Source organism: Lithobates pipiens, unplaced genomic scaffold, assembly GCF_037356315.1.
Source record: "Lithobates pipiens isolate NorthernLeopardFrog02 unplaced genomic scaffold, aLitPip1_a1.2 Scaffold_1, whole genome shotgun sequence".
Lineage (NCBI taxonomy): Eukaryota > Metazoa > Chordata > Amphibia > Anura > Ranidae > Lithobates > Lithobates pipiens.
Genome location: NW_027507685.1, coordinates 138,785,066 through 138,811,812, shown reverse-complemented (window position 1 = coordinate 138,811,812; position 26,747 = coordinate 138,785,066). Strand labels below are relative to the sequence as shown.

The 26,747-nt window shown below is 45.5% G+C and overlaps 1 protein-coding gene across 1 annotated transcript in view; it reads right to left on the bottom strand.

The window, feature by feature from the left end:
• Positions 1-26,747, bottom strand: part of AK8 (adenylate kinase 8) — a 283,201-nt gene that overhangs the window by 226,082 nt on the left and 30,372 nt on the right. The window contains exon 3 of the mRNA XM_077477632.1: positions 8,214-8,263. Within this exon, the coding sequence (XP_077333758.1) occupies positions 8,214-8,263 (50 nt within the window). The remainder of the gene's footprint in view (positions 1-8,213; positions 8,264-26,747) is intronic.

Genomic DNA, 26,747 nt, shown 5'->3' with positions numbered 1-26,747 from the left:
ATCGGTAGTCTTAATCAAGCAATGCTGGTTACAATAGGAGGAGGAGAAGTTGATCTTCCCGGTGCGCCAGTCAATCTGAGGGTTATGGGCTTTCAGCCAGGGCATGCCAAGGATGATCGGGAATAAAGGAGAATCAATAATATCTAGGCATAAAAGTTTTTGATGATTCTCGGAAATGGTGGTCAACAGGGGTCTTGTTTCCTGTGTAACTGGCCCGGACTTAAGAACAGAACCGTTGGCCAAGTGTACTGAATGTCCCTTCGCCCTGGGCCGTAGGGGAACGTAATTCTTGATGGCAAAGGTCAAGTCCATGAAGCCACTGCAAGCTCCAGAATCAATAATTGCGGTGGCCCGGATACTCCCTCCTGGAAGCTGTAAGAGAGCTGTAAGAGAGCGGAAACAGCCAGATGAGAAGTCAGTTAAAGTGGATACAGGAACAGAGGTAGTGGCTTGGCACTTACGGAGCTTAGCTGGGCAGGTCCTTACGTAATGTCCTGGTTCCCCGCAGTACAGGCAGAGGTTGTTAGTCCTCCTGCGCAGACGTTCTTCTGATGTGAGAGAGGGCCGCAGGAGGCCAAGTTGCATGGGTTCAGAAGAATCGGAGGAAGAAGACACCGGAGCAGAAGAAGCTGGTTGAGGGTAGCTGGTGACTCGTGGAAGCATCCAAACTGGACGGGAAGGAGCGGCAGAACGTTCTGATCTCCGCTCTCTTAACCTCCTGTCAATCTGTATGGAGAGGTTAATGAGAGCTTCTAAAGTCTCTGGGATGCCCACTCGGGCCAGCTCGTCCTTCAAGTTTTCAGAGAGACCTGCACGAAATTGGTAGCGCAGGGCGGCGTCGTTCCAGTTGGTATCGGAACTCCAGCGCCTGAACTCAGATACATAGTCCTCTACAGGTCTGCGGCCCTGCTGTAGGGAGTGCAAAGCCGCCTCTGCAGTAGCTGTCAATTGAGGGTCCTCATAAAGCTGGGACATAGCCAGGAAGAATGAGTCCAAGTTGTCAAGGGAGGCGTGCTTCTGCTCAAGAAGACGGTGGGCCCAGGACTGTGGTTCACCCAGTAACAGGGAAATGACGAACCCCACCTTAGTGGATTCAAGCGAGAAAGTCCGGGGTTGCAGGGCAAAGAATAAACTGCAGGCATTACGGAAAGCCCTGAATTTGCTTCGGTTCCCCGAGAACCTCTCAGGCGTGGGGACCCTTGGTTCGGGTGGCAGCATCACCACGGAGGGAGTGGGAGCTGGTCCTGGTGAAGGAGGTGAAGACACCGACAGAGCTTGAACTTGGCCCTCCAGACGGTTGTACCCTTCTTGCAGGCTCTTCACAGCCTGCGTGAGTCCAGCAAGATGACAGCAGAGTTCATCCATCGGAGAGACTCCCGGCGTGGGCTCGGACATGGCTGTCCGGTACTGTCACGTACCTGGTGGTTGAGCCCACAGATGTGGCTACTCGTATTCCTCCGGCTCAGGAACTCCTGGTAGAGGAGACAGAGGTTCAAGAGCGCGGAAGGGGCACAAGTGCCAAGCAGGACACTGGTGTCGGGGCTGATCCGGCTCCGGGTACTGAAGAGCAGCAGATGTGACAGGAACAGAGATCAGCAGGAGGCGGGAGATGCACACGCTGAGGCAGCGGGGAAGGTGTTCTGTAGTACGGTTCTCACAGCAGACCCACAGGCAGGTAGAGCAGGAAACTGGAAGGCTGGAACCGCAGAAGAACAGCAGGCAGGACGAAGTCGTGGAAAGGCCGGGTCAGGAACAGGCAGGCAGAAGAATCGTCAGACAAGCCGAGGTCGTGGGCAGGCAGCAAGCAAGTAGTCGTCAGGGTAAGCTGGGTCACAGGAGTAAACGAGAATCAGGCAGGTACAGGGGGATCACGACAGGAACGCTGTAGACCGGACAGCAAGGAGGCAAGGCAATAGGTCCCTTTAAATAACCCCTTTGGCGCCAAGAGCTGTCACGCCGCGCACACACTAATCTCTCCGCGCATCCGTGTGCGCTCAACATCACCTGCGCGCACCCGCGTGAGCCCATCTGCGTTAACGCGCGGGCGCCCATCAGAACATCCGCGCACCCGCGTGCGCCCACCTGCGTTAGCGCGCACCTGCGTGTGCAGACAGACACCTTTAACAAGGGCTTTACGGCCGGAACCTCCGGGGGCAGACGGATGACCGAGCTGACCTTCTTGACAGACACAGAACAAACAGCTGATTGTCTTCATTAGCAAGCCAACAGTTGGCATGTGAACTGTGCACATACTCCTGGCTGTGGGTATAAAATCCTATGCTGCCACCGACATATGATATACAGTGGTGGCTGTATATGGGGTTAAAGGTGGAAGCCTCTCATTTAAGAGGAATGTTGGCAGTTATGGCTCATTTACACACCACTTAAACATACTTTTTTGATTCTTCGGTGATGCTTCAGTGGAGCGTCGGTGATGCTTCTGTGATGCTCTTTTGGAGCTTTGTTGAAGCTTGACAGATGCCCTGTGTGTGTGTGTGTGTGTGTGTGTGTGTGTGTGTGTGTGTGTGTGTGTGTGTGGATATCTCATACCTACAATTTCTCCAAAACAAAGCAAGCTAAAGCTGAATTAAAGCCTCTCAAAAGCTGCAGGTGCTTCAAGCGAGCTTCAAGCGAGCTTTGTCATAGAGTTCTATGGAGGCTTTGAAGGTGCTTTGAAGCACCACTAAAGCAACTTGGGGTATAATTTTTGAAGCAAAGCCAAAGCAAAGCAAACGCAATGTGTAAACAGGACTCTAAGCTAACCATATTATCTAGTGACAGGGGCTTTGACTGACATTCAGAGAGCTTTAACAAAGCCTGTCCGAAGCCATGTTTGGAAGCAAGTGAAAACGAGCCCGTATACAGGAGACCAGGCAGAAGCCCTGCTACTGCATTAGATATAGTGGCAGACCTGTAGGAAGTCTTGCAGGAAACTGAAAAATAACAGCAGGATCAACAGGTTGAAAAATACTAAGTTACAGGGAGGACACAGAAATGCTAATGCTAGTGACTCCCTGCACAATATATGTCTTTTTTGATTTTCCCTAAGCTATTATGATGGGACACGTGTCTCCAAATGGACAATGGCCCCCTGTAGGATTTGAAAAGTCCTTGCAAATCTTAACTCTTTAACCTTAAAGGGAAGTAGATGACCACCCCTTGTGAGGCCGCGTACACACGCGGGGACTGTTCGCCCAACTTTGTCCGCTGAACAGTGTTTCGGCGGACAGTCCGCTCGTGTGTGGGCTTTCAGCGGACAGTTTCAGCAAACAGTCCGCTGAACAAGGTTTTTCGGAAATTCCGAAAAACTGTCCGCTGAAACTTTGTTTCAGCGAACAGTCCCCTCGTGTGTAGGCTTGTTCGTCAAACTAAGTTCCGCGCATGCTCAGAAAGGATTTACACGCCGAAGTTTGCATTGCAGTGTATAGGACGTCATTTTCTAGTCCCATCGTACGTGCTGTACACGTCATCGCGCACGGTTTCAGCAAACTGTTCGTTCGTCGTGTGTGGCCATGTCCGTCCATGCTAATTTTGAGCGGACTGTTTGCTGAAACTGTTTGACGGACAAAGTTGGGCAAACAGTCCCCGCGTGTGTACGCGGCCTGACTGTAAAGCTGATAGGAGGTGTAGGGAAACTACTTTTTTTTGTGAAGTAGCAAATAGGAATGGGTAGTAGAAAGGAAAAAGAGAGGACAGCAATAGAGACTTGTTGTGTACCTATCCGAAAGACAGAGTGAAATAAAAGGCTGGGAAGTGTCTGTTCTGAGCTGGGGCAAATGTCAGTAGATGACCCTCCCCACCAACTTCAGGGGTGGGGGCAAATCATCAATGTCAAGATGGCTTCTGAGTAGGTCTGGTGTGCTTAAAGATGAAGCTTCTGCAACGAAAGGATAGGCCATAGGTAGATGATAGCACCTGGCGAGGGTGAATAGATGAAACCCGTAAGTTAGAGGAGGACAAACAATAGGGAGGTGTGATTGCTGATAGTGGGGTAGGAATCCCTCTCCTTCTGTAAACTCTTGCATGTATTCCTTTTCCAAAGAGGAGCTCCCCTTTCGAAGAGTTTGCATAAATGACACCTTTCCTGAGCCGGATTAGCCAACTAAATTCTAAGCTATTAAATTCTGAGCATATGCACAGAGATTAAGAACAGTCTGTAGATTTGCAGAATTACATTCTCCATGGTGTCTATGTGGAATAGAATGACTGAGAGCAAAGGCTGCAATGTTGCAGAAAGAATAGGATCATCTGTATCAGGGGAGGTTCAATAATGAGTTCTCCAGTCCAGTTAGCCAGGTATGTCTAGCCAGAGAGTAGTACACATTACCTCAGTCCACCATAGCCAACACACTGAATTAACTTCCCAAAATATCTTCAGCAGCCTCCACTAAGATGTCTGAGTCTCCCTTGTCTTCTGCACATGTAAATATGCTGGACAATTCAGGTTGTAACCCATAAATATAATCAGAGGGAAGAGAGGCAGAAGAGCAGTCATAACTGTGTGCGCCCACCTAATCCAGTAGTGGCGATAGCCTTTGGAATAGTTTAAGCAAAGGGCAGAGAATTCTGCCTTAGTCAAACAGGACACACGTGAGGGAGTCCAAATTAGGGGGTTGGAGCCAGTGTAAGATCTTTCTCCACAATTAGGGAACAGCTTTCAACCTGAGAGGAACTTGGAGTTTCCTCAGAGCCTGCAGTGGGATTTTCGCCTTTTGTTACTTGTGCGCCTGCTCCCTGCAGTTGGTATTTTGCCACTGCCAAGCGAGGATCTTCCTCTGTAAGGAACTCAGAGTGGATGTGGGCAGGAGAGGAGATTAACATGTCCAGTGTGAAGGAATCGCAATAACCTAGGTGCTAACCCATTTTCGGTGGCTGTGTCTCTCAGACATCAAGCATCAAACAGGTGAAATAGCATTTTACCAATACGAGTTGACAGTGGAACATGGCGGCCAGAAGTGTGCATTTACAAGTCTTAAAAGTATTTCACTAGCCAGAGAGGAACTTCCAGTAGTGAGGTGCAAGAAAAGACCACCAAATTTAAATAGGTAAATGGTTGAAAGCAGTAGTACATCTTTCAATAAAGTAGTATTATAATGTGCTAGTATGTATCGCATGCTAACACATTACGAAGCACTTATCTGGAAACAAAGCCCTCCAGCGGCCCACTGCCACCACTGTCAGGGCTTCCATCTTTACGCAGTCTTCCTTCCGGGTTCACGGGCTCCAGCCGTTTGAATGGCCAAGCTGCAATGATATCACTCCTGTGCATGCATGTAGTCATGTCCACAGCACAGAGCTCTGAAGGAGCGGCATGAGTATGCTATTCCTTCATAATGCATGCACCAGTGATGTGCCCGGTGACCGACGTGACCGGTGACCGGCTGCCAAACAAGTGAATATCTCCTAAACGGTGCACATTTAGGAGATATTCCTTTTACCTATGGATAAGCTTTATTATAAGCTTACCTGTAGGTAAAAATCACAAAGCGGCGTTTACTACTGCTTTAATAACATTACTTATGCCATATAGAGCAAGACAATAAAAGCTGAGGAAAAAACAAAGCGTGGATTTCCCCAAAACCTGTGCCTTCCAAACCAGTTGTGTGCTTAGCACTGTGGTGTATTTTGTAAGATAAAAGAATATAGTGTGTACCACAGATACAAGTAATGATGCAACAACAAATGTATAACCAGTATCTGTTATGTAAAAGTACAGGGAAACTTGTCCTTCCTTGTCCACATTGCTGGTCCCATCCAGGGACCGGGCTTTACCTGCTACAGTGGGCATAACCCGAAAAGGAGCTTCAGGTTCTACGTGCCATAGAACTGGACCATGGCCCTGGGTCTGTATAGCACCCTGCATCTAACTCACTCTTTGCACCATGTGCCAAAGTGAGCATCAAACACAGGATCGAGTATCCAAACAACATGGGTATGGTTCTCAAGGTACACACTGAGGGTTATGATCTGGAAACTGCTAGTGAGCCATTAGGAAATAATCTTGATAGAAGTATCGGTCAAAGAGGGAAGAAAAAAGTTGTGAAAAAAAAAAATCAGAAGAAGGAATCCATCAATAAAGGACACTAGAAAAAAACTGGAACCCCACAGAGTGGGCAGGGTTACATGGATACATTGGGGGGAGGAGGGGTGGCTTTTGCCAGTGTCCAAACCCCTAAAAGGTAACGGCACATAAACCATAGCCTAAAGCCGCGTACACACGGGCGGACTGTCTGGCCTACTTAGTCCGCCGAAACACATTTCAGCGGACAGTCCGCTCGTGTGTGGGCTTCAGCGGACTTTTTCAGCGTGCAGTCTGGCAGGACTAAGTATTTCGGAATTTCCGTAATACTGTCCGTCGGACTCGCATTTCGGCGGACAATCCGCCCGTGTGTGTGCCAGTCCGCCGTACTTTTGAAATGAGCGGACTTTTCCCGCCCGGAGAAAAGTCCGCTCATTTCGAGCGGGTATCCAGGTAGGCGGGGCCCGCGAAGGAGACGTCGCTGGCCCCGCCGCCTGGTATGGACTTAAAGGGGAACCCCAACGCCGAAAAAAATTGGCGTGGGAGTCCCCCCCAAGTCCACAACAGACCCTTGTCCGAGCACGCTACCCGGCTGGCCAGGAAAGGGGGGCGAGCGAGCGCCCCCCCTCCTGAGCCGTACCAGGCCGCGTGCCCTCAACATGGGGGGGTGCCTTGGGTAAGGGGGGGCCGCGCGGCCCCCCCACCCCAAAGCACCTTGTCCCCATGTTGATGAGGACAAGGGCCTCTTCCCGACAACCCTGGCCGTTGGTTGTCGGGGTCTGCGGGCGGGGGGCTTATCGGAATCCGGGAGCCCCTTTTAATAAGGGGGCCCCCGGATACCGGCCCCCCACCCTATGTGAATGAGTATGGGGTACAATGTGCCCCTACCCATTCACCTGTAAAATAAAAGTACCAAAAAAAACACAACACACGAGATAAAATACTTTATTGCACAGCTCCGGGGGTCTTCCGTCTTCGGGGGTCTTCTCGCCGGACTCCTCCGCTATCTTCTTGTAGCTCTTTTGCTAGCGGAGGAGTCCGGCTTTCTTCCTCGCCGCCGGCCTCTTCTCCCGACTTCGGGGGTCTTGTCCCCCTCCCCCGGTCTTCTGTCGTCGCCGCCGCCTTCCGTTCTTCTTCCGAATGAGCCGCCCCGTGTGTACGCGGCTTAAGAAGCCATTTCTGTGCCCTTTTTTAACGATAGGTTAAACACTTGGCAGATAGATTGTGACTGTATACCCGGCTGCCATCTACCCCTTATGGATAGATTTAGGTCCTATAATATGTCCAGGAGAATATTCTACAAAATGGTCATTTCAGATCAGGATTGCAATAAATATTATTTATCACTAACTGATAATGCACGTTAAAGTAATTTATAGAATGATAACTCTACTAGTCACTAGGGTATTATTAAAAGTGTCTGAAATGTAATTGTCCATTGTTCCCCATTGCCATTAGTGCTCTAACCAGAATTTTCGTTAATCCTTGAGGACAAAACTGAATTTTGTTTTGCAAAAAAGGTGCATTAAAAAACGCTCAATTATGCTATTGAAGTTATATTTATTTTTTATGATAGAGTAATTTTTGGGACTGAGCTGCATTGTTTTGGTACATCACGACAGTGCTTTCAGTGCTAATATCAACAAAGAAAGTCTTATATTTTTAGAAAAGAGGTAAGTACAGATAAAGGTTTGGGTTATGCTGAAGTATCCCAGAAGATGGCTGCACCCTCTTCCAGCACACAAAAGGCTTAGATGTGCATGTTTCCCTATGTGACTGTTTAGAGGTGGGTGTGACCATTCCTTCTACTTAGGTCTCAGATTACACTCAGCTCTCTATCCCCTGTCTTTTGGACCTGAAAAAATAGCGTTGATCTGTGTATTTTGAACGGCTGTACAGGACAGAGGGCTGCTAATAAATAGGTACAACTTATGTAGGAGTATATGTTCATATATGTGGTTTACCTGATGCTGGTCTCTTCAGAGGGTATATGCAAGGGTTTACAATCACTTTAATTTAGGTTCAGATAAAATATTAAAGTTCATGTGTGGAAAGGGTTAAGCATTAGGGTTAGGGGTCAGAGCTGTGGGAGCTCACCTTAAGCTTTCTATTTTTTCATAGAGCTGAAAACCAATGTATTGACATTTTCATGGATATATTGATTTTCCATGGTTTTAAATCTTGATATACTTACTATAGTGTGTTTTCCTGATGCAGGTGGGCCCACAACAATAATTCGCGGCACTGTAAGGCAAAAAAATACAATCACCATAAATGTGTATCAACATAGTTCCCAGCACTTAGCAGATGGTAATAAATCAATCCCATTAGACCCCGTCCCCACTGAGCTGGCTACACACCAATAATCTGCTGCAGCCAATTCCCCCACTCACAAGTTCATTCACCAGTATGTTTCCAGGTCAAACCGTTGGCATCCAAAGAAAAGCTTAAAGTAAATCCAAGAGGTAAGAAAAATGGGAGCTGCCATCGCTGACTTGCTTTCAAAGGTGCTGTCCCCATCGCCATCATCGGAACTTCACTATCTAGCGAGTCACTGACCTGGAACGAGTATTCAGCAAGTAAGGTCTGCCAAGTCTGCACTCCTGCCTACACGTTTTGTTTTCAGGTCCGTGGCTCACCAGGTAATGAAGCAAGGATTAGGTTGACAACATCGGAGTTTACACCTTTACAAATGTTTCAGCATTGGCACAGTTTTGTTGCCGGAAAATTTGAGAACCTGCTCTCAAACATTTGTGTGCGGAAATTCTGACAGCAAATGTTCGATAGAGCATATGCACAGTCGGACTTTCCGACAACAAGCTCATATCCAACACTTCCCTTTGGAAAATCTGACCGCGTTGTACGCGCCATTAGAGTTACTAATGAACTTATGTTAGCTCTCAACGGAACTATCAAGCCATCAAATGACTGTGTCACAGCTGATCACAGCGCTATAGTAACTGCAGATGAAACAGACATCAAGATGGCGGCTCTCTTGGTTGTAAAGCATAGAAGGGCTTAGTTCCTCTTAAAGGATGATATACTGTACATCCACATGGAAAACCACCAGTCTGATTATTATTATACAGGATTTATATGGCGCCGACAGTTTGTGCAGCACTTTACAACATTGGGGAATACAGTACAATTACTGTACTGATCACTGTAGACTTTTATATAATGAATAGTATTAACTACTTAACCACCTCAATACAGTGCAGTTACACCCCCTTCCTGACCAGACCAATTTTCAGCTTTCAGCGCTCTCACAGTTTGAATGACAATTACTCAGTCATCCTACACTGTATCCATATGAAACTTGCGTCCTTTTTTCCACACAAATAGAGCTTTCTTTTAGTGGTATTTAATCACTAGTGGGTTTTTTATTTTTTGTGCTATAAATAAAATAAAACGTAAATTTTGTGAAAAAAATGCCTTTTTCTTCGTTTCTGTCATAAATTTTTGCTAATTAGTAATTTTTCTTCATAAATTTTGGCCAAAATTTATACTGCTACATATCTTTGGTAAAAATAACCCACATTAGTATATATTATTTGGTCTTTGTGAAAGTTATAGAGTCTACAAACTATGGTGCCAATCACTGAAAATTGATCACTTCTGATCAGGCCTTCAGTACATCAGGTGTACCTCATTTCTTGAGACACTAACAAGTCAGGAAAGTACAAATACCCCCCAAATGACCCCTTTTTACAAAGTAGACATCCCAAGGTATTAAGTAAGTAGCATGGTGAGTTTTTTTAAGTTGTCATTTTTTCCCACAATTCTTTGCAAAATGAAGATTTTTTTTTTATTTTTTATTTTTTTTACTAAATTGTCATATTATCAGGTTATTTCTCACACACAGCATATGCATACAACAAATTACACCCCAAAATACATTCTGCTACTCTTCCTGAGTACGGCGATACCACATGTGTAGGACTTTTACACAACCTGGCCACATACAGAGCACTAACATTGATGTAGTACCTTCAGACGTTCTACGAGCAAAAATTACGCATCTCATTTCTCAACCACCTATTACACTTTTGAAGGCCCTGGAGTACCAGGACAATGGAATTTCCCATAAAATTACCCCATTTTGGAAAGCAAACACCCCAATGTATAATCTGTGAGGCATAATGAGTCTTTTGAACGGTTCATTTTTTTCCAGAAGTTTTTGGAATATGTGGAAAAAAATTTAAACGCATTTTTTTTTTTTACACAAAATTGTCAATTTATAAGATATTTCTAACACATAGCATGTATATAGCAAAAATTACACCCCAAAATACATTCTGCTACTCCTCCCGAGTATGGCGATACCACATGTGTAGGACTTTTACACAGCCTGGCCACATAGAGAGGCCGAACATTGAAGTAGTACGTTCAGGCGTTCTAGGAGCATAAATGACACATCTCATTTCATTCCTACCCATCACACTTTTGAAGGTCCTGGACCACCAGGACAGTGAAATTACCCACAAAATGACCCCATTTTGGAAAGCAAACACCCCAACGTATATTCTATGAGACATGGGCTGGAGATAGGTACTCGGGTACTCTGATGGCCTGGTGACAGGTACTCGGGTACTCTGATGGTCTGGTGGCAGGTACTCGGGTACTCTGATGGCCTGGTGACAGGTACTCGGGTACTCTGATGGCCTGGTGACAGGTACTCAGGTACTCTGATGGTCTGGTGACAGGTACTCGGGTACTCTGATGGTCTGGTGACAGGTACTCGGGTACTCTGATGGTCTGGTGGCAGGTACTCGGGTACTCTGATGGCCTGGTGACAGGTACTCGGGTACTCTGATGGCCTGGTGACAGGTACTCGGGTACTCTGATGGCCTGGCGACAGGTACTCGGGTACTCTGATGGCCTGGTGGCAGGTACTCGGGTACTCTGATGGCCTGGTGACAGGTACTCGGGTACTTTGATGGCCTGGTGACAGGTACTCGGGTACTCTGATGGCCTGGTGACAGGTACTCGGGTACTCTGATGGCCTGGTGACAGGTACTCGGGTACTCTGATGGCCTGGTGACAGGTACTCGGGTACTCTGATGGCCTGGTGACAGGTACTCTGATGGTTTGGTGACTGGTATTTGGGTACTCTGAAGGGCGGTGACAGGTACTCATATGGACTGTGACAGGTACTCGGGTACTCAGATGGACTGTGACAGGTACTCTGGTACACAGATGGACTGGAACAGGTACTCGGGTACTCAGATGGGCTGTGACAGGTACTCGGGTACCCTGATGGACTGTGACAGGTACTCGGGTACCCTGATGGACTGTGACAGGTACTCGGTACTCTAATGGACTGTGACAGGTACTCGGTACTCTAATGGACTGTGACAGGTACTCGGTACTCTAATGGACTGTGACAGGTACTCGGGTACCCTGATGGACTGTGACAGGTACTCGGTACTCTAATGGACTGTGACAGGTACTCGGTACTCTAATGGACTGTGACAGGTACTCGGGTACCCTGATGGACTGTGACAGGTACTCGGTACTCTAATGGACTGTGACAGGTACTCGGGTACCCTGATGGGCCGTGACAGGTACTCGGGTACCCTGATGGGCCGTGACAGGTACTCGGGTACCCTGATGGGCCGTGACAGGTACTCGGGTACCCTGATGGGCCGTGACAGGTACTCGGGTTCCCTGATGTGCCGTGACAGGTACTCGGGTACTCTGATGTGCCGTGACAGGTACTCGGGTACTCTGATGTGCCGTGACAGGTACTCGGGTACTCTGATGGGCTGTGACAGGTACTCGGGTACTCTGATGGGCTGTGACAGGTACTCGGGTACTCAGATGAACTGTGACAGGTACTCGGGTACTCTGATGGGCTGACAGGTACTCTGATGGGCTGTGACAGGTACTCGGGTACTCTGATGGGCTGTGACAGGTACTCAAATACTCTGATGGACTGTGACAGGTACTCTGATGGACTGTGATTGACAGGTACTATGAGGGGTGGTGACAGGTCCTCTTTATTGGGGGGGGGGGGGGTCAATCAGTATGATTGGTGTACACTGTATGCGGTAACGAGATGTTACCGCAATCTCCTCCTCACACACGATCGGTGTGTGAGGAGGAGAACCCGGTAACATCCCGTTACCGCAGTTTGTTTACATTTTTGTGATCGGCTGTGAAAGGATCACAGCCGATCACGTGGGTAAACAGCCGGCCAATGGCTGTTTACCAGCGTCGGTGACGAGCAGTGTTCCGGGGAACACGCCGCCACCGACGTGCACGTGCAGCGCGATCGCGCGCATGCGCCGTGCACGTTCGGGTGTGACCATCTGTGATCGGCCGTGACTTCATCACGTCCAATCACGTGGTAAGCAGCCATAACGAATGGCTGTTCACCCCCTTCGGTGGCGAGCGGTGTCTCCGTGACACGCCGCCACCGAAGAAACAGGGATGCGCGCGCACGATCGCGCGCATTCCCTGTTTAAACCACAATAGGTGCCATTTGACGGCCGGCGGTCAGCAACTAGTTAAAGACCACCCCATAGCAGTTTTACTGCTACAGGGCGGCTCTCCAATGCAGGATCACGTATATGCAGTCCTGTTCAAAAGTTTGCATACCTTGGCAGAAATTGTGAAATTTTGGCATTAATATTGAAAATATGACTGATCATGCCAAAAAACTGTCTTTTATTTAAGGCTAGGAATCACGTGAAGCCATTTATTATCACATAGTTGTTTGGAACCTTTTTAAATCATAATGATAACAGAAATCCCCCAAATAGCCCTGATAAAAAGTTTACATACCCTGGAATGTTTGGCATTGACCAGAAGGTGGCACACACAGGTTAAAATGGCAATTAAAGGGTAATTTTCCACATTTGTGGCTTTTTTTAATCACAATCATTGTCTGTGTATAAATAGTCAATGAGTTTGTTAGCTCTCACATGGATGCACTAAGCAGGCTAGATACTAAGCCACAAGGAGGTAGAAAAGAACACTCAAAAGACCTGCATAACAAGGTAATGAAACTTTACAAAGATGGAAAGGGATATAAAAAGATATTGACATTGAATATGCCAGTCAGTACTGTTCCATATAGCAAAATGATGGCAGCAAAGTGGTTTTAATATCCTGACCGGACATCATATGACATGATCAGGATATTAAGCCGCTGCGCGCCCCCAGTCTCTGAAGGAGACTCTTTACCATGTGATCAGCCGTGTCCATTCATGGTTGATCATAGTGTAAATAGGAAAAGCCGATGATCGCCTTTTCTTCACTCACGTCTGTCAGACACGAGTAGAAGAGAGCCGATCGATCGATTGTCAGCACAGCCCCCCCAAGGATGCCCACACTGGACCACCAGAGACACTACCAGACCACCAGGGATGCCCAGCACCAGGTATGCCCCCCTAGACCACCAGGGATGCCAGTCAGTGCCCACAATGGATGCCAATCAGTGCCCACAATGGGCATCACTAATTGCCATGCATTATTGTTTAGCACTGATTGGCATCCATCCCTACAATACTGTACACTACAATGCCGCCTATCAGTGCCCATCCATGCCACCTATCAGTGCCCATCCGTGCCACCCATCCATGTCAATCCGTGCCACCCATTCATGACAATCACACTTATCATTCAAAGTGCGACAGAGCTGAAAGCTCAAAATTCGTCTGGGCAGGAAGGTGTATAAGTGCCCGGTAATTGAAGTGGTTAATCATTTATTAAGAAGTGGAAAATTTGGGGCTCTTTTGATACCAAGCCAAGGTCAGGTAGACCAAGAAAGTTTGCAGCCACAACTAGGATAAAAAGAAAAACCCACAGTTAACCGCAGGCGAAATACAGGCTGCTCTCCAAAAAGACAAGTTCATTGTTTTTAAGGAGCACAATTCAATGATACTTGAACAAAAAAGAGATGGTTGAGCTGCCAGAAGGAAGCCTTTACTGTGCCAATGCCACAAAAATGCCAATGAGGCATGTCAAGGTGTTGTTGGGCATATTGTAACCAGGCTTTTTTGTGGAACTTGTACAGTAAAGGAAACTTGACCACGCAGCTCTTTCTTGTTCAAGTATCATCATATTGTGATCCTTAAAAACAACCACACCGCCTTTTCCCAGAGCAGCCTGTATTTCTCCTGAGGTTACCTGTGGGTTTTTCTTTGCTTCCCGAACAGTTCCTGTGGCAGTTGTGGATGAAATCTTTCTTGGTCTACCTGACCTTGGCTTGGTATCAAGAGATCCCCCACTTCTGATTAAGTGATTAAACAGTACTGACTGGCATATTCAAGGCTTATGATTTAAAAAGGATAAAAAAAAACGATGTAATAAGAAATGGCGATTGCTATCCTTAAATAAAAGACAATTTTTTTGGAATGATCAGTCATATTTTCAATATTAATGCCAACATTTCACAATTTCTGCCAGGGTATGCAAACTATTGAGCACAACTGTATATGTCATGTTGCACCTCCACCTGCAGGGGGTTCGCACGTGCCACTGGCGGCCCGCTTCTGCTATGCTTATTTACAGCAGAAGCTGATCATCGGTAAGCCTAGGTTCACACTATTGTGAACACAGACATCGCTCGTGATTCACACCGCATTGCTGTGCAGATCGCATGCTATGTCTGGGCAATGCGATTTCAGACATACAGTTTGTATGGATGAACTCACATTGGATTCGCACAAAAAAGGTGCAGGAACCTTTTTTTTTTCCACACTGGAATCGGATCCGATTAATATCTGAAAATCACAGTTCACACTGCAATCTGAAAACCGATCTGGGGGGGGGGGGGGTGTCATTAACTTTGTCACACCCGCAGCGGTTCAAAGAGGGCGGGTGTCAACTGCCTGTGAGGGAGATGCGATGTGGGAACCGGCGCTGGAATCCCACATCGCATATGTGTGAACTGGGGATTAAACAAACAGAACTGAAAACAAGGCAGATCTCCGTTCTGACAGGGGGGAAGGAATCGATTTTGTGTTCCTGCAAAGCAGAGAACAAAATCCATCTCTTCCCTCAGGAAAAGCACCTAACACAGTACAGAAAAACACTGGCTAGGCACACCGTTAACCCTTTGATCGCCCTAAACGTTCAACCCCTTCCCAGCCAGTGTCATTAGTACAGTGACAGTGCATAATTTTAGCACTGATCACTGTATTAGTGTCACTAATTCCCACAAAGTGTTAAAAGTGTCTGAGTATTCGCGATACTATCACAGTCTCGCTATAAGTCGCTGAGCGCCACCATTACTAGGATAAAAAATTTTTTTTTTAAATTCCATAAATATATCCTATAGTTTGTAGACACTAACGTTCGCATAAACCAATCAATATACACTTATTGGGATTATCTTTACCAAAAACTTGTAGCAGATGGTAATAAATAAACATATTGGCTTGAATTTATGAAGAAATTAAGAGTTTTTTTATTGGGTATGTTTTATAGCAGAAAGTTAAAAATGTTTTTTTTTTTTTCACAATTGTCTGTCTTTTTTGTTTATCCACTTAACGACCGCCGTATTGCCATTGTACGTCATCACAATGGCACAGGCAGGCACAAGCACGTACATGTACGTGCCTGCCTTCCAGCGGGTGGGGGGTCCGATCGGACCCCCTCCCGCTGGATACGGCGGTCCGTTTCCCTCCGGGAGCGATCCGTGATGAGGGGATGGCCGTTGGTTTCTGGCCACCCCCTCTCGATCGCTCCTGGCCAATGACGAACTTCCTCCCACTGTGTATTGTTTACACAGGAAGGAGGAAGTGATGTCATTCTCCTCGGGGCGGTCTTTTTGACCGGACTACGAGGAGAAGACTAAAAGTAAGTGTGCACCAACACTACACTGACATGTAGGCACACACAGGCACACAAACCCCCCCCCCCCCGATCCCCCCCGCCCCCCCTCCCCCCCAGTCACAGTGTCACTGATTGCATTGATCATTTCTTTACTGATCAATGCATTCAGTGTCAGTTGTAAAAGTAAAAACTGTCAGGGCAGTTAGTTTTAGGGCCAGGGTAGCCCCCTATCACCCCCCAATAAAGATTTAACCCCCTGATTGCCCCTAGAGTTAACCCTTTCACCCCTTTTGCCAGTGTCACTAAGTGATAATTTTTCTGATCGCTGCATCAGTGTCGCTAGTGTCGCTAGGTAGCTAGTTATTTTTTTAGGTTCACCGCCAGGTTTTTATATCGCTAGGTACCCCGATATACTACCCAATAATGGTTTTAACATCCTGATTGCCCCTAGTTAACCCTTTCACCCCCTTTTGCCACTGTCACTAAGCGATCATTTTTCTGATCGCTGCATCAGTGTCGCTACTGTCGCTAGGTAGCTAGTTATTTTTTTAGGTTCACCGCCAGGTTTTTATAGCGCTAGGTACCCCAATATACTACCCAATAATGGTTTTAACATCCTGATTGCCCCTAGTTAACCCTTTCACCCCCTTTTGCCACTGTCACTAAGCGATCATTTTTCTGATCGCTGCATTAGTGTCGCTACTGTCGCTAGGTAGCTAGTTATTTTTTTAGGTTCACCGCCAGGTTTTTATATCGCTAGGTACCCCGATATACTACCCAATAATGGTTTTAACATTCTGATTGCCCCTAGTTAACCCTTTCACCCCCTTTTGCCACTGTCACTAAGCGATCATTTTTCTGATCGCTGCATCAGTGTCGCTACTGTCGCTAGGTAGCTAGTTATTTTTTTAGGTTCACCGCCAGGTTTTTATAGCGCTAGGTACCCCGATATACTACCCAATAATAGTTTTAACATCCTGATTGCCCCTAGTTAACCCTTTCACCCCCTTTTGCCAGTGTCACTAAGCGATCATTTTTCTGATCGCTGCATCAGTGTCGCTACTGTCGCTAGATAGCTAGTTATTTTTTTAGGTTCACCGCCAGGTTTTTATATCGCTAGGTACCCCGATATACTACCCAATAATGATTTTAACATCCTGATTGCCCCTAGTTAACCCTTTCACCCCCTTTTGCCAGTGTCACTAAGCGATAAATTTTCTGATCGCTGCATCAGTGTCGCTACTGTCGCTAGGTAGCTAGTTATTTTTTTAGGTTCACCGCCAGGTTTTTATAGCGTTAGGTACCCCGATATACTACCCAATAATGGTTTTAACCCCCTGATTGCCCCTAGTTAACCCTTTCACCAGCGATCACAGTATAAGTGTCACTGGTGACGCTAGTTAGCCAGTTAGTTATTTAGGTTCCCCGTCAGGTTTTTATATAGCGCCAGGGACCCCCATATACTACCTAATAAAAATTTGAACCCCCTGATTGCCCCTAGTTAACCCTTTCACCGCTGATCACCGTATAAGTGTTACGGGTGACTCTGGTTAGTTTGCTTTTTATAGTATCAGGGCACCCACCATTTATTACCCAATAAAGGTTTAACCCCCTGATCACCCGGCGGGTGATATCAATTAGGTTTTAGGGTCAGGGTCTGCGTCGCCCCAGGCAGCGCTAGGTTAGTGCCAGTACCGCTAACACCCACGCGCAAAGCATACACCTCCCGTAGTGGTATACAATCTGAACAGATCAATATCTGATCTGATCAGATCTATACTAGCGTCCCCAGCAGTTCAGGGTTCCAAAAAAACGCAATGTTAGCGGGATCAGCCCAGATACCTGCTAGCACCTGCGTTTTGCCCCTCTGCCCAGCCCACCTAAGTGCAGTATCGATCGATCACTGTCACTTACAAAACACTAAACACATAACTGCAGCGATCGCAGAGTCAGGCCTGATCCCTGCGATCGCTAACAGTTTTTTTGGTAGCATTTTATATTTAAATCCGGAAGGCAGTGCTTGGTTTTCGGGGTCCCGTACGTGGCTAGGCTCCCAAAAAGTCCCCCACATGTGGTATCCCCGTACTCGGGAGAAGCAGCAGAATTTATTTTGGGGTGTAATTTGACTTATGCCCATAGCATGTGTGAGCAATATATCATTTAGTGACAACTTTGTGCAAAAAAAAAAAAAGTTTGTAATATTCCCGCAACTTTTGGCAAAATATAAAATATTCCATGGACTCAACATGCCTCTCAGTAAATAGCTTGGGGTGTCTACTTTCCAAAATGGGGTCATTTTGGGGGGTTTTGTGCTATTTTGGCATTTTATGGCCTTCGAAACTATGATAGGTAGTGAGGAGTTAAATCAAAAATTTGCACCCTTAGAAATCCTGAAGGTGGTGATTGGTTTTCGGGGTGCCGTGCGCGACTAGACTCCCAAAAAGTCCCACACATGTGGTATCCCCATACTTGGGAGAAGTAGCGGAATATATTTTGGGGTGCAATTCCACATATAACCATGGCATGTGTGAGCAATATATCATTTAGTGACAACTTTTTGTAAAAAAAAATATTTTTTTTTATTTTTTGTCATTATTCAATCCCTTGGGACAAAAAAAAAATATTCAATGGTCTCAACATGGCCCTCAGCAAATAGCTTGGGGTGTCTACTTTCCAAAATGGGGTCATTTGGGGGGGTTTTGTGCCATCTTGGCATTTTATGGCCTTCAAAACTGTGATAGGTAGTGATAGGTAGTGAGGAGTAAAATAAAAAATGTATGCCCTTAGAAATCCTGAAGGCGGTGCTTGGATTTCGGGGTCCCGTACGCGGCTAGGCTCCCAAAAAGTCCCACACATGTGGTATCCCCGTACTCAGGAGAAGCAGCAGAATGTATTTTGGGGTGTCATTTCACATATGCCCATAGCATGTGTGAGCAATATATCATTTAGTGACAACTTTGTGCAAAAAAAAAAAAGTTTGTAATATTCCCGCAACTTGTGGCAAAATATAAAATATTCCATGGACTCAACATGCCTCTCAGTAAATAGCTTGGGGTGTCTTCTTTCCAAAATGGGGTCATTTTGGGGGATTTTGTGCTATTTTGGCATTTTATGGCCTTCGAAACTGTGATAGGTAGTGAGGAGTTAAATCGAAAATTTGCACCCTTAGAAATCCTGAAGGTGGTGATTGGTTTTCGGGGTGCCGTGCGCAACTAGACTCCCAAAAAGCCCCACACAAGTGGTATCCCCATACTCGGGAGAAGTAGCGGAATATATTTTGGGGTGCAATTCCACATATAACCATGGCATGTGTGAGCAATATATCATTTAGTGAGAACTTTTTGTAAAAAAAATTTATTTATTTATTTTTTGTTATTATTCAATCTCTTAGGACAAAAAAATAAATATTCAATCGGCTCAACATACCCATCAGCAATTTCCTTGGGGTGTCTACTTTCCAAAATGGGGTCATTTGGGGGGTTTGTACTGCCCTGCCATTTTAGCACCTCAAGAAATGAGATAGGCAGTCATAAATTAAAAGCTGTGTAAATTCCAGAAAATGTACTCTAGTTTGTAGACGCTATAACTTTTGCGCAAACCAAAAAATATACGCTTATTGACATTTTTTTTACTAAAGACATGTGGCTGAATAAATTTTGCCCTCAATGTATGACTACAATTTAGTTTATTCGATTTTTCTTATAACAAAAAGAAGAAAATATCTTTTTTTTTTTAAATTTTCGCTCTTTTTCCATTTATATCGCAAAAAAAAAAAATCGCAGAGGCAATCAAATACCATCAAAAGAAAGCTCTATTTGTGGGAAGAAAAGGACGCAAATTTCGTTTGGGTGCAATATTGCATGACCGCGCAATTACCAGTTAAAGCAGCGCAGTGCGAAACTGGAAAAAGACCTCTGGTCCTTAAGGTGTTTATTGGTCCGGGGCTGAAGTGGTTATAGTGTAAAAAATTGTGATCAAATACCACCAAAAGAAAGCTCTGTTTGTGGGGAAAAAAGTACACAAATCTTATTTGGGTACATCCTTGCATGACCACGCAATTGTCAGTTAAATAATGCAGTGCCGTATAGCAAAAATGGGCATATAGTCACATGAACAGTTATCATTGGAGCCCACCTCCTCCATGCACAAAAGCCGTACTATAGCTTCCATCAATGAAAAGCATTCTATAAATGGCGGGAGGGACCTTTCAATAAGTTGCGTGTCCTTTATTCATACATCATGTTTTATTCATACCAGCTATAGCTGCCTTTTTCAACCAGGGTGTCTTCAGGTTTCTTCACGGGTACCCTGGCACAATAGCTATCATTTGCCCAAAAACTGTATAGTCAAGCCAGGGGGTGGATCCAGCCTGCCTTTTAGTTACACAAAGTAAAAGGTTATGCACCATTACAACCATATAGTCTGCGTCTGATGAGAAAGACCTTGAGTGCCTGCACAGCGTCTTTGTTTGTCCCTCCTCTGCCCCTCTACATCAGTACTGGGGTCACATTAGCTGAGTGAAGGAGGAGAGAAACATTGGAATACTAGTCAGTATCAGTGTACAAAGGTATATATGCTTTGGAAGACTAAATTGCCTATAGCGTTGGGTGTCTTACATTTATAGATGTTGCTTTATTATGTGAAACTATTAGTTTAGTTGTTACATTTTAGAATGGGTGCCGCTAGTGCAGACTTTTAAAGGGTGCCTTGACTGAAAAAAGGTTGAGAAACACTGAGCTACAGTATAGCACAGCTTTTTGTGAATGGAGGAGAGGGGAGGATAGGGTGGGCGCAGTCGGGCCATAATAGTGGCAAATATATACTTCCATAAATTACTGATTTATTTTCTTGATCAATCTCTCCTGACCAGTCATACTCTATCAATAGTCGACAATACAATCAACAACACAACTGATCAATAGACCAAACACGGGGGAGCAGAATTCGATCGATGTTTGGAAGATTTCATTTTTTCTACCAGCAATCTGATATTCTGATCAATCAAAATGCAATCAAATTTATAACCAAATGATCTTGGCGGTGCTGATTGATGAAAAACTACTGATAATGTTCTACCTTGGGCAACTGACTAGGCTGTAAGAGAAGCTCAGTACATGTTGGAACCAGAAGGCTATTACATGTTCATGCTTCTGAGCTAGGGCTCACTGCAAGATGGGCATTGGCACACACACGCAAATGTATTTGCCTGCTCGCAAAACATATGCGCAGGTGCACAAAACATATGCACAAGTGCACACGCACGTCCTACATGGGCATTGGCACCAAACATAATATTTTAGCTGCACTATGACACAAATTCATTGCTGAGTGGTCTTTAGCTAGTTTCCGATTATCTACACTTGTACAACTCAGCTTGCTCCTGACCTGTCTTTGGATTTCTTCCTGCTTGCTGTGACCCCAGCTTGTATTCTGACTCTGTTACTGTCTTGCTCTCCAGTACCTTGCTGCCTGACTGTGTACCAATCCGGATTTGTACCTCGACTCTGCCTGATGTTCCTGTACCTCGCTGCCCAGCTGTTGATGACCGTTTGACTTGTGTCCTGGATATGCCCCTGTCGATCAAGTGTCACCGTGTTCCAGTTCCTGGTTAATGCCTAGTGATGTACAGGCATCTGCTTCCTGCAAACACCAGCTGGCACTGCCTGTTACATCAGCCCTTTGTGCCACTCTGTGTCCTCACACCTCCTGTCATCACACAAGAGGTGCAAAAGATGCCCCCTCTTCAGCTCTCCACCAGGTACATGACATTGATTTCATTTAAATTGAGTCTAAATCCATCGGAAAGGGAATTTATGGCTAATCGATCAATTTCCGATCAGATAATAAAAACAAAGTGTGTATGGCCACCACTGACCATAGATGGAGCAATTTTCTTTCTTGCAACCATGGGTTGGATCCCTAACGTGGAGCCATTGTGATCTCCTGGCAGGGGGCAGGGAGAGCCGTCTGAACTGGGAGAACACAGCGATTACTGCTAGTGGTTATAATAAAATTTGACAGGCTGGTTGTACCTGCGTTAATTGATTGATCAACTTGGTTACAATCAGCTGGCCCATACATGGTTAGAATCTCGGCTGGTCCCTGCTGAACCAGTCAAGATTCGATCCGCCAATGGCCGGCTTTACACCAAATTCTTCCACAAGCTAACTTTCTTACAGCCTCATTAGCATATAAGGAAACCTAGGGTGGAACTTTGTAGTGTTGGAGTAGTAGAAAGGCCGGCCGCCATACATGATTCCAATCTCAGCTGGTTCAGGGGGAACCCGCCCAGATTCGAACTGTTAATGGGCAGGCTGAATGTACCAAGTTGATCGACCGATCATCTTGGGTACAACCAGCCTGCCCAAGTCTCTTGCGATTATCGCTTGCGGATGCTATAGCTGCTAGTGAAAATCATTGTATTCTCCCGGCGGGGACGGTTGCCTACCCCCTCCCCCCCCCCCCACGGCAGGAGGGATTCCCCTGTCAGCACTGTTTGTGTTGATGGGGAATCGTGCTAATTTCTTTCCTGCAACCCATGGTTGCAGGAAAGAAATTTGGAACATGTATGGCTTGCCTTACAGAGATGGATTTAGCATAACCCTTCCAAACCTGATAAAAACTTCATAACAGCAAAAACACAAGAGCTTTACATAAGACATCTGTAAAGCTTCGAAAAGCAACTGCTGAAAATTCTAAAAACTGTTAACTGTCTTTTTCTGACAACATGAAAAGTGGAATATTCTAAAGATGAACAACCACTGCAAAGTTTTTCAAGCTCCTAAAATACTTTTGCCAGATCCTGACATGAAGGGGTTTTCGCCTTTATAAAAACTTGATCTCCCTACTTAGAAGTGCTTAGCATTGATTGGCCTACAGGCTTCACAGTATTGGAGGCTACCCTTTATTAAACTCATGGTTTCTCACCACCCGACGCAGCGCACCTTGAATTTCCAACTGTGCATGTTGGAATAATTTATTACCATAGCCATGAAAGAGTGCTCTGTTGCCAAGATTAATCAACTTCTGCAAAGCACATCAAAGGAAATCAAGAAACCTCTCCATCCACAGATCCTTTTGAGGTTTAACGAGGAAGGAGATTTAAAATTCAAAAGAGAATCCTCAAGGTATTGGATCTTTTATGCGCTGCATTTTTTTGGACAAACGTTTGATAAAAAAAAGGAAACACTCTATTATATGCTTCGTATCATGCTTTAATATTGCCCCGGGCTACTGTAAATGTTCAGTTTGTACTAAATCGGCTTTTTTTTTTTTCAGCAGCATTTATTGGATGGAGATGAAGGAGGCAGTGGACAAGTATGAACAATTTAATTCACGGTACAATTAAAAACATATTCAGGTTTTATTTTAGAAATTATAGGAAATATACTTAACTGTTTTAGAGCAAACATTGCCCAGTTGTTACCACAGAAGGGGTCCTTTTTAAGGCTTCTCTGAAGATACTTGGACCATATATGAACTGCGTTGACTTTTAAGGTTATCAAATCCCTGCTTTGATTATCAAAGGCTGGGATGCCATACCATATTCACACACATGGTTTACACTTGCACTTATACTTGCATGTGAATACACACATCTCAGCCAATGCATGAGGGTGTTATTATCAATTAATGGCACTGCTGTGTATCTGCTAAAGGGCAGCACATTTCTGTGGTGTCAGGAATGCGATTTTGCATGCATTCCCGCCACACACAAATGTGAACGCAGGCTAAATGTCTCAGTTACATTAGCGGTCAGAGTAAATCTTCTCATTACGTTGGGGCTTGGTGTACGATCCTTTCATTCATGCTAGTGGCCAGTGTCAAGGTCCCCTTCACATTAGTGGTCAGTGTAAATCCCTTCTTACATTAGTGGTCAGTGTAAATCCCTCCTTACATTAGTAGCCAGTGTGAAGGTCCCCTTTACATTAGTGGTCAGTGTAAATTCCTAGTACATTAATGGTCAGTGTAAATCCTCATTATATTAGTGGTCAGTATAAATACTCATTACATATGTGGTCAATGTAAATCCTCATTACATTAGTGGTCGGTGTAAATCCCCATTACATCAGTGGTCGGTGTAAATCCTCATTACATTATTGGCCAGTGTAAATCCCCATTACATTGGTAGCCAATGTAGAAACTTCTTTTTATGTTGGTAAAAAAATCTTGCATTTGTGGTCAGTTTTGAATGCTCCCTTACATTGGTGGTCCATGAAGAAGCACCCTTTAAATGGGTGGTGAGTGTAAATGCCCCCTTACATTGGTGGTCAGTGTAAAAATCCCCCTTTATTGGTTGTTGATGTAAAATCCCCCATTACAATGTTTGTCAGTGTAAATTCTTCATTATATTGGTGATCATTGTACATTTCCCTTTACATTGGTGGTAAGTGGTCAGTGTAAATCTCGCTAACATTGGTGGTCAGTGTAGAAGTGTCACCTTACATTGGTGGTCAATACAAATCTCCTAGACAATGGTTGTCATTGTAAATTCCCCCTTACATGGAGGTCATTGTAAATTCCCCCTTATGCTGGTGGTTGGTGTAAATGCTCCTATTACATTGGTGTCAGTGTAGAAATCCCTCTTTATATTGGCAGGTGCCGTAAAATCCCCCTTTACATTGTGGTCAGTGTAGAATCACCCACTATATATACTTGCCAAAGATTTCCAGCTTTGCTCTACATGATTCAGAATTTGCAACAGTGTACTGCCTCCAATCTCCCCACCACTGCCACTGATCCCATCAACTCCCCAGCCTTGCCACTGATAACAAAGCCCCCAGCATTGGCGCTGATCCCAGAAGTCCTGGGAGTTTTTTTGTCTATTGATGGGTCCCCTTACCTCCCCAGCCCATGGTGTGCAGGCAGTGAGGAGATGATATGCTGTAACCTTTAGCAACCAATCAGTGAGCAGTATTGATGTGCACTAACCTCTTGCAACCAATTAGTGAGTGGTAAGGATGTCTAGTACCCTCTAGCAACTAATCACTGAGTAGCTTTGATGTACAGTAATCTCTAGCAACCAATTAACAAGCAGAAGTCATGTTGTAACCTATACAAAATAATCAGTAAGCCATAATGTGTGCTGTAACCTCTAGCAGCAAGTCAGTGAGTGGTAATGATACACTAACCTCTGTAACCAATCACAATCGCTGTCTGATCTGATCTATTTATTGTATGTCTCAGAGAAGGTGGAGAGCGAAATTGCATGGGGGGGGGGGGGAATGTTTGTCCAGGATCCAGTCACTATTAAAGACGGCCCTGGTCGACAGTCTTATCAGAAGGTAGGGCTGTTGAAGAAATCACCTCTCCCCTCTAGCAACTAATAGCTGACAGTGATTTCATTAACCCGTAAGCTAATCCCCATAAACATATACATCCCATAATAGTTTGTTCCCAAGGCAGACACAATATAACAATGGGATACAGCCACTTAACAATAAACACATAACAAACCCCACCTCAAACTATCTAGCAATGGTCTATGATACACTCCTACAATATTCATTCTTTCAACACAAACCACACATATAAGACCCAGCATAACAGGGGTACAACTAAACGCTGAGTCTGGAGTGGTTGTTCTGGGAGTCTGGTTTGGGGAGACCCAAATGGGGTTCTCGGTCACCCTGTGCCCCTAATAGACACAGGGGGACTTACACATAAAAGGGATCTTGGGATCTGTAAAATTGGTTTCCAGAGCTTTCTAAGGTATGCTGGGTTCCACAGCCCCCCCCCCCCGCCCAAAGTGACTCCCTCCCTATATAAATATGATATACATTCATATCTATTTACTAATGCTAGCAGCATGAGGATTAAAAACAATAAATGTTGATTGAGAGAGTGAAGTTCCACTTTAAGAAGCTGCTGCTAAGGGGATAGTGTCTTCTAATCTTTACTGCTGAAGTGTTCTGGAGTATCGAACAGCTCCCCATCCAAGTTGATCTGCAATAAACTTCTTAAAGGCAACCCCTAGACTACTTCTTGAGCCAGCAGTGTGGAAGTGTGCCTGGCCACTGCTATACAGAAAATACCCGGGAACACAAATCAGCTGCCTTCGCGGGGGTTTGCGTTACAGGAGAATATTCAAGAAGCAGCAATAGAGCTTCACAAAGTGCAGATCCACAGAATGAAAGAAGCAGAAGCAGGGAGATGCATGCAGTGCATATTCCTCTCCAGCAAGCAACAAAGCGATGACATCACCAAATCTTACTCTGACTCCCGTGAGATTAGCACCACAGCCTTTTACTAGGGGTGCACCGAATGGGGTTTTTGGTGCCGAAACCGATACCGAAAATGAAAAATACACTAGGCCGAAAACCGAAACCGATACCGAAACTGACCGATACCGAAAATGACTGTTTTTAAAAAATATTTTTATACAGGAGATGGTCAGAGACTGGCAACGTGGTACAGGAGGTGGTCAGAGACTGGTGACATGGTACAGGAGGTGGCCAGAGACTGGCGACATGGTACAGGAGATGGTCAGAGACTGCCGACATGGTACAGGAGATGGTCAGAGACTGGCGACATGGTACAGGAGATGGTCAGAGACTGGCGACATGGTACAGGAGATGATCAGAGACTGGCGACATGGTACAGGTGATGGTCAGAGGCTGGCGACATGGTACAGGAAATGGTCAGAGACTACGGACATGGTACAGGAGATGGTCAGAGACTGGCGACATGGTACAGGAGATAGTGAGAGACTGCGGACATGGTACAGGAGATGGTCAGAGACTGCGGACATGGTACAGGAGATGGTCAGAGACTGCGGACACGATAAAAGAGATAAGTGTGTTGTCCCCAGTGCAGCCAGTGATGACCCCTGTGCACCCAGTAATGACCCCAGGGCAGCCAGTCATGCCCCCTGTGCAGCCAGTAATGCCCTCTGTGCAGTCAGTAATGCCCCCTGTGCAGCGAAGAGAGAGGAGAGCCGCCT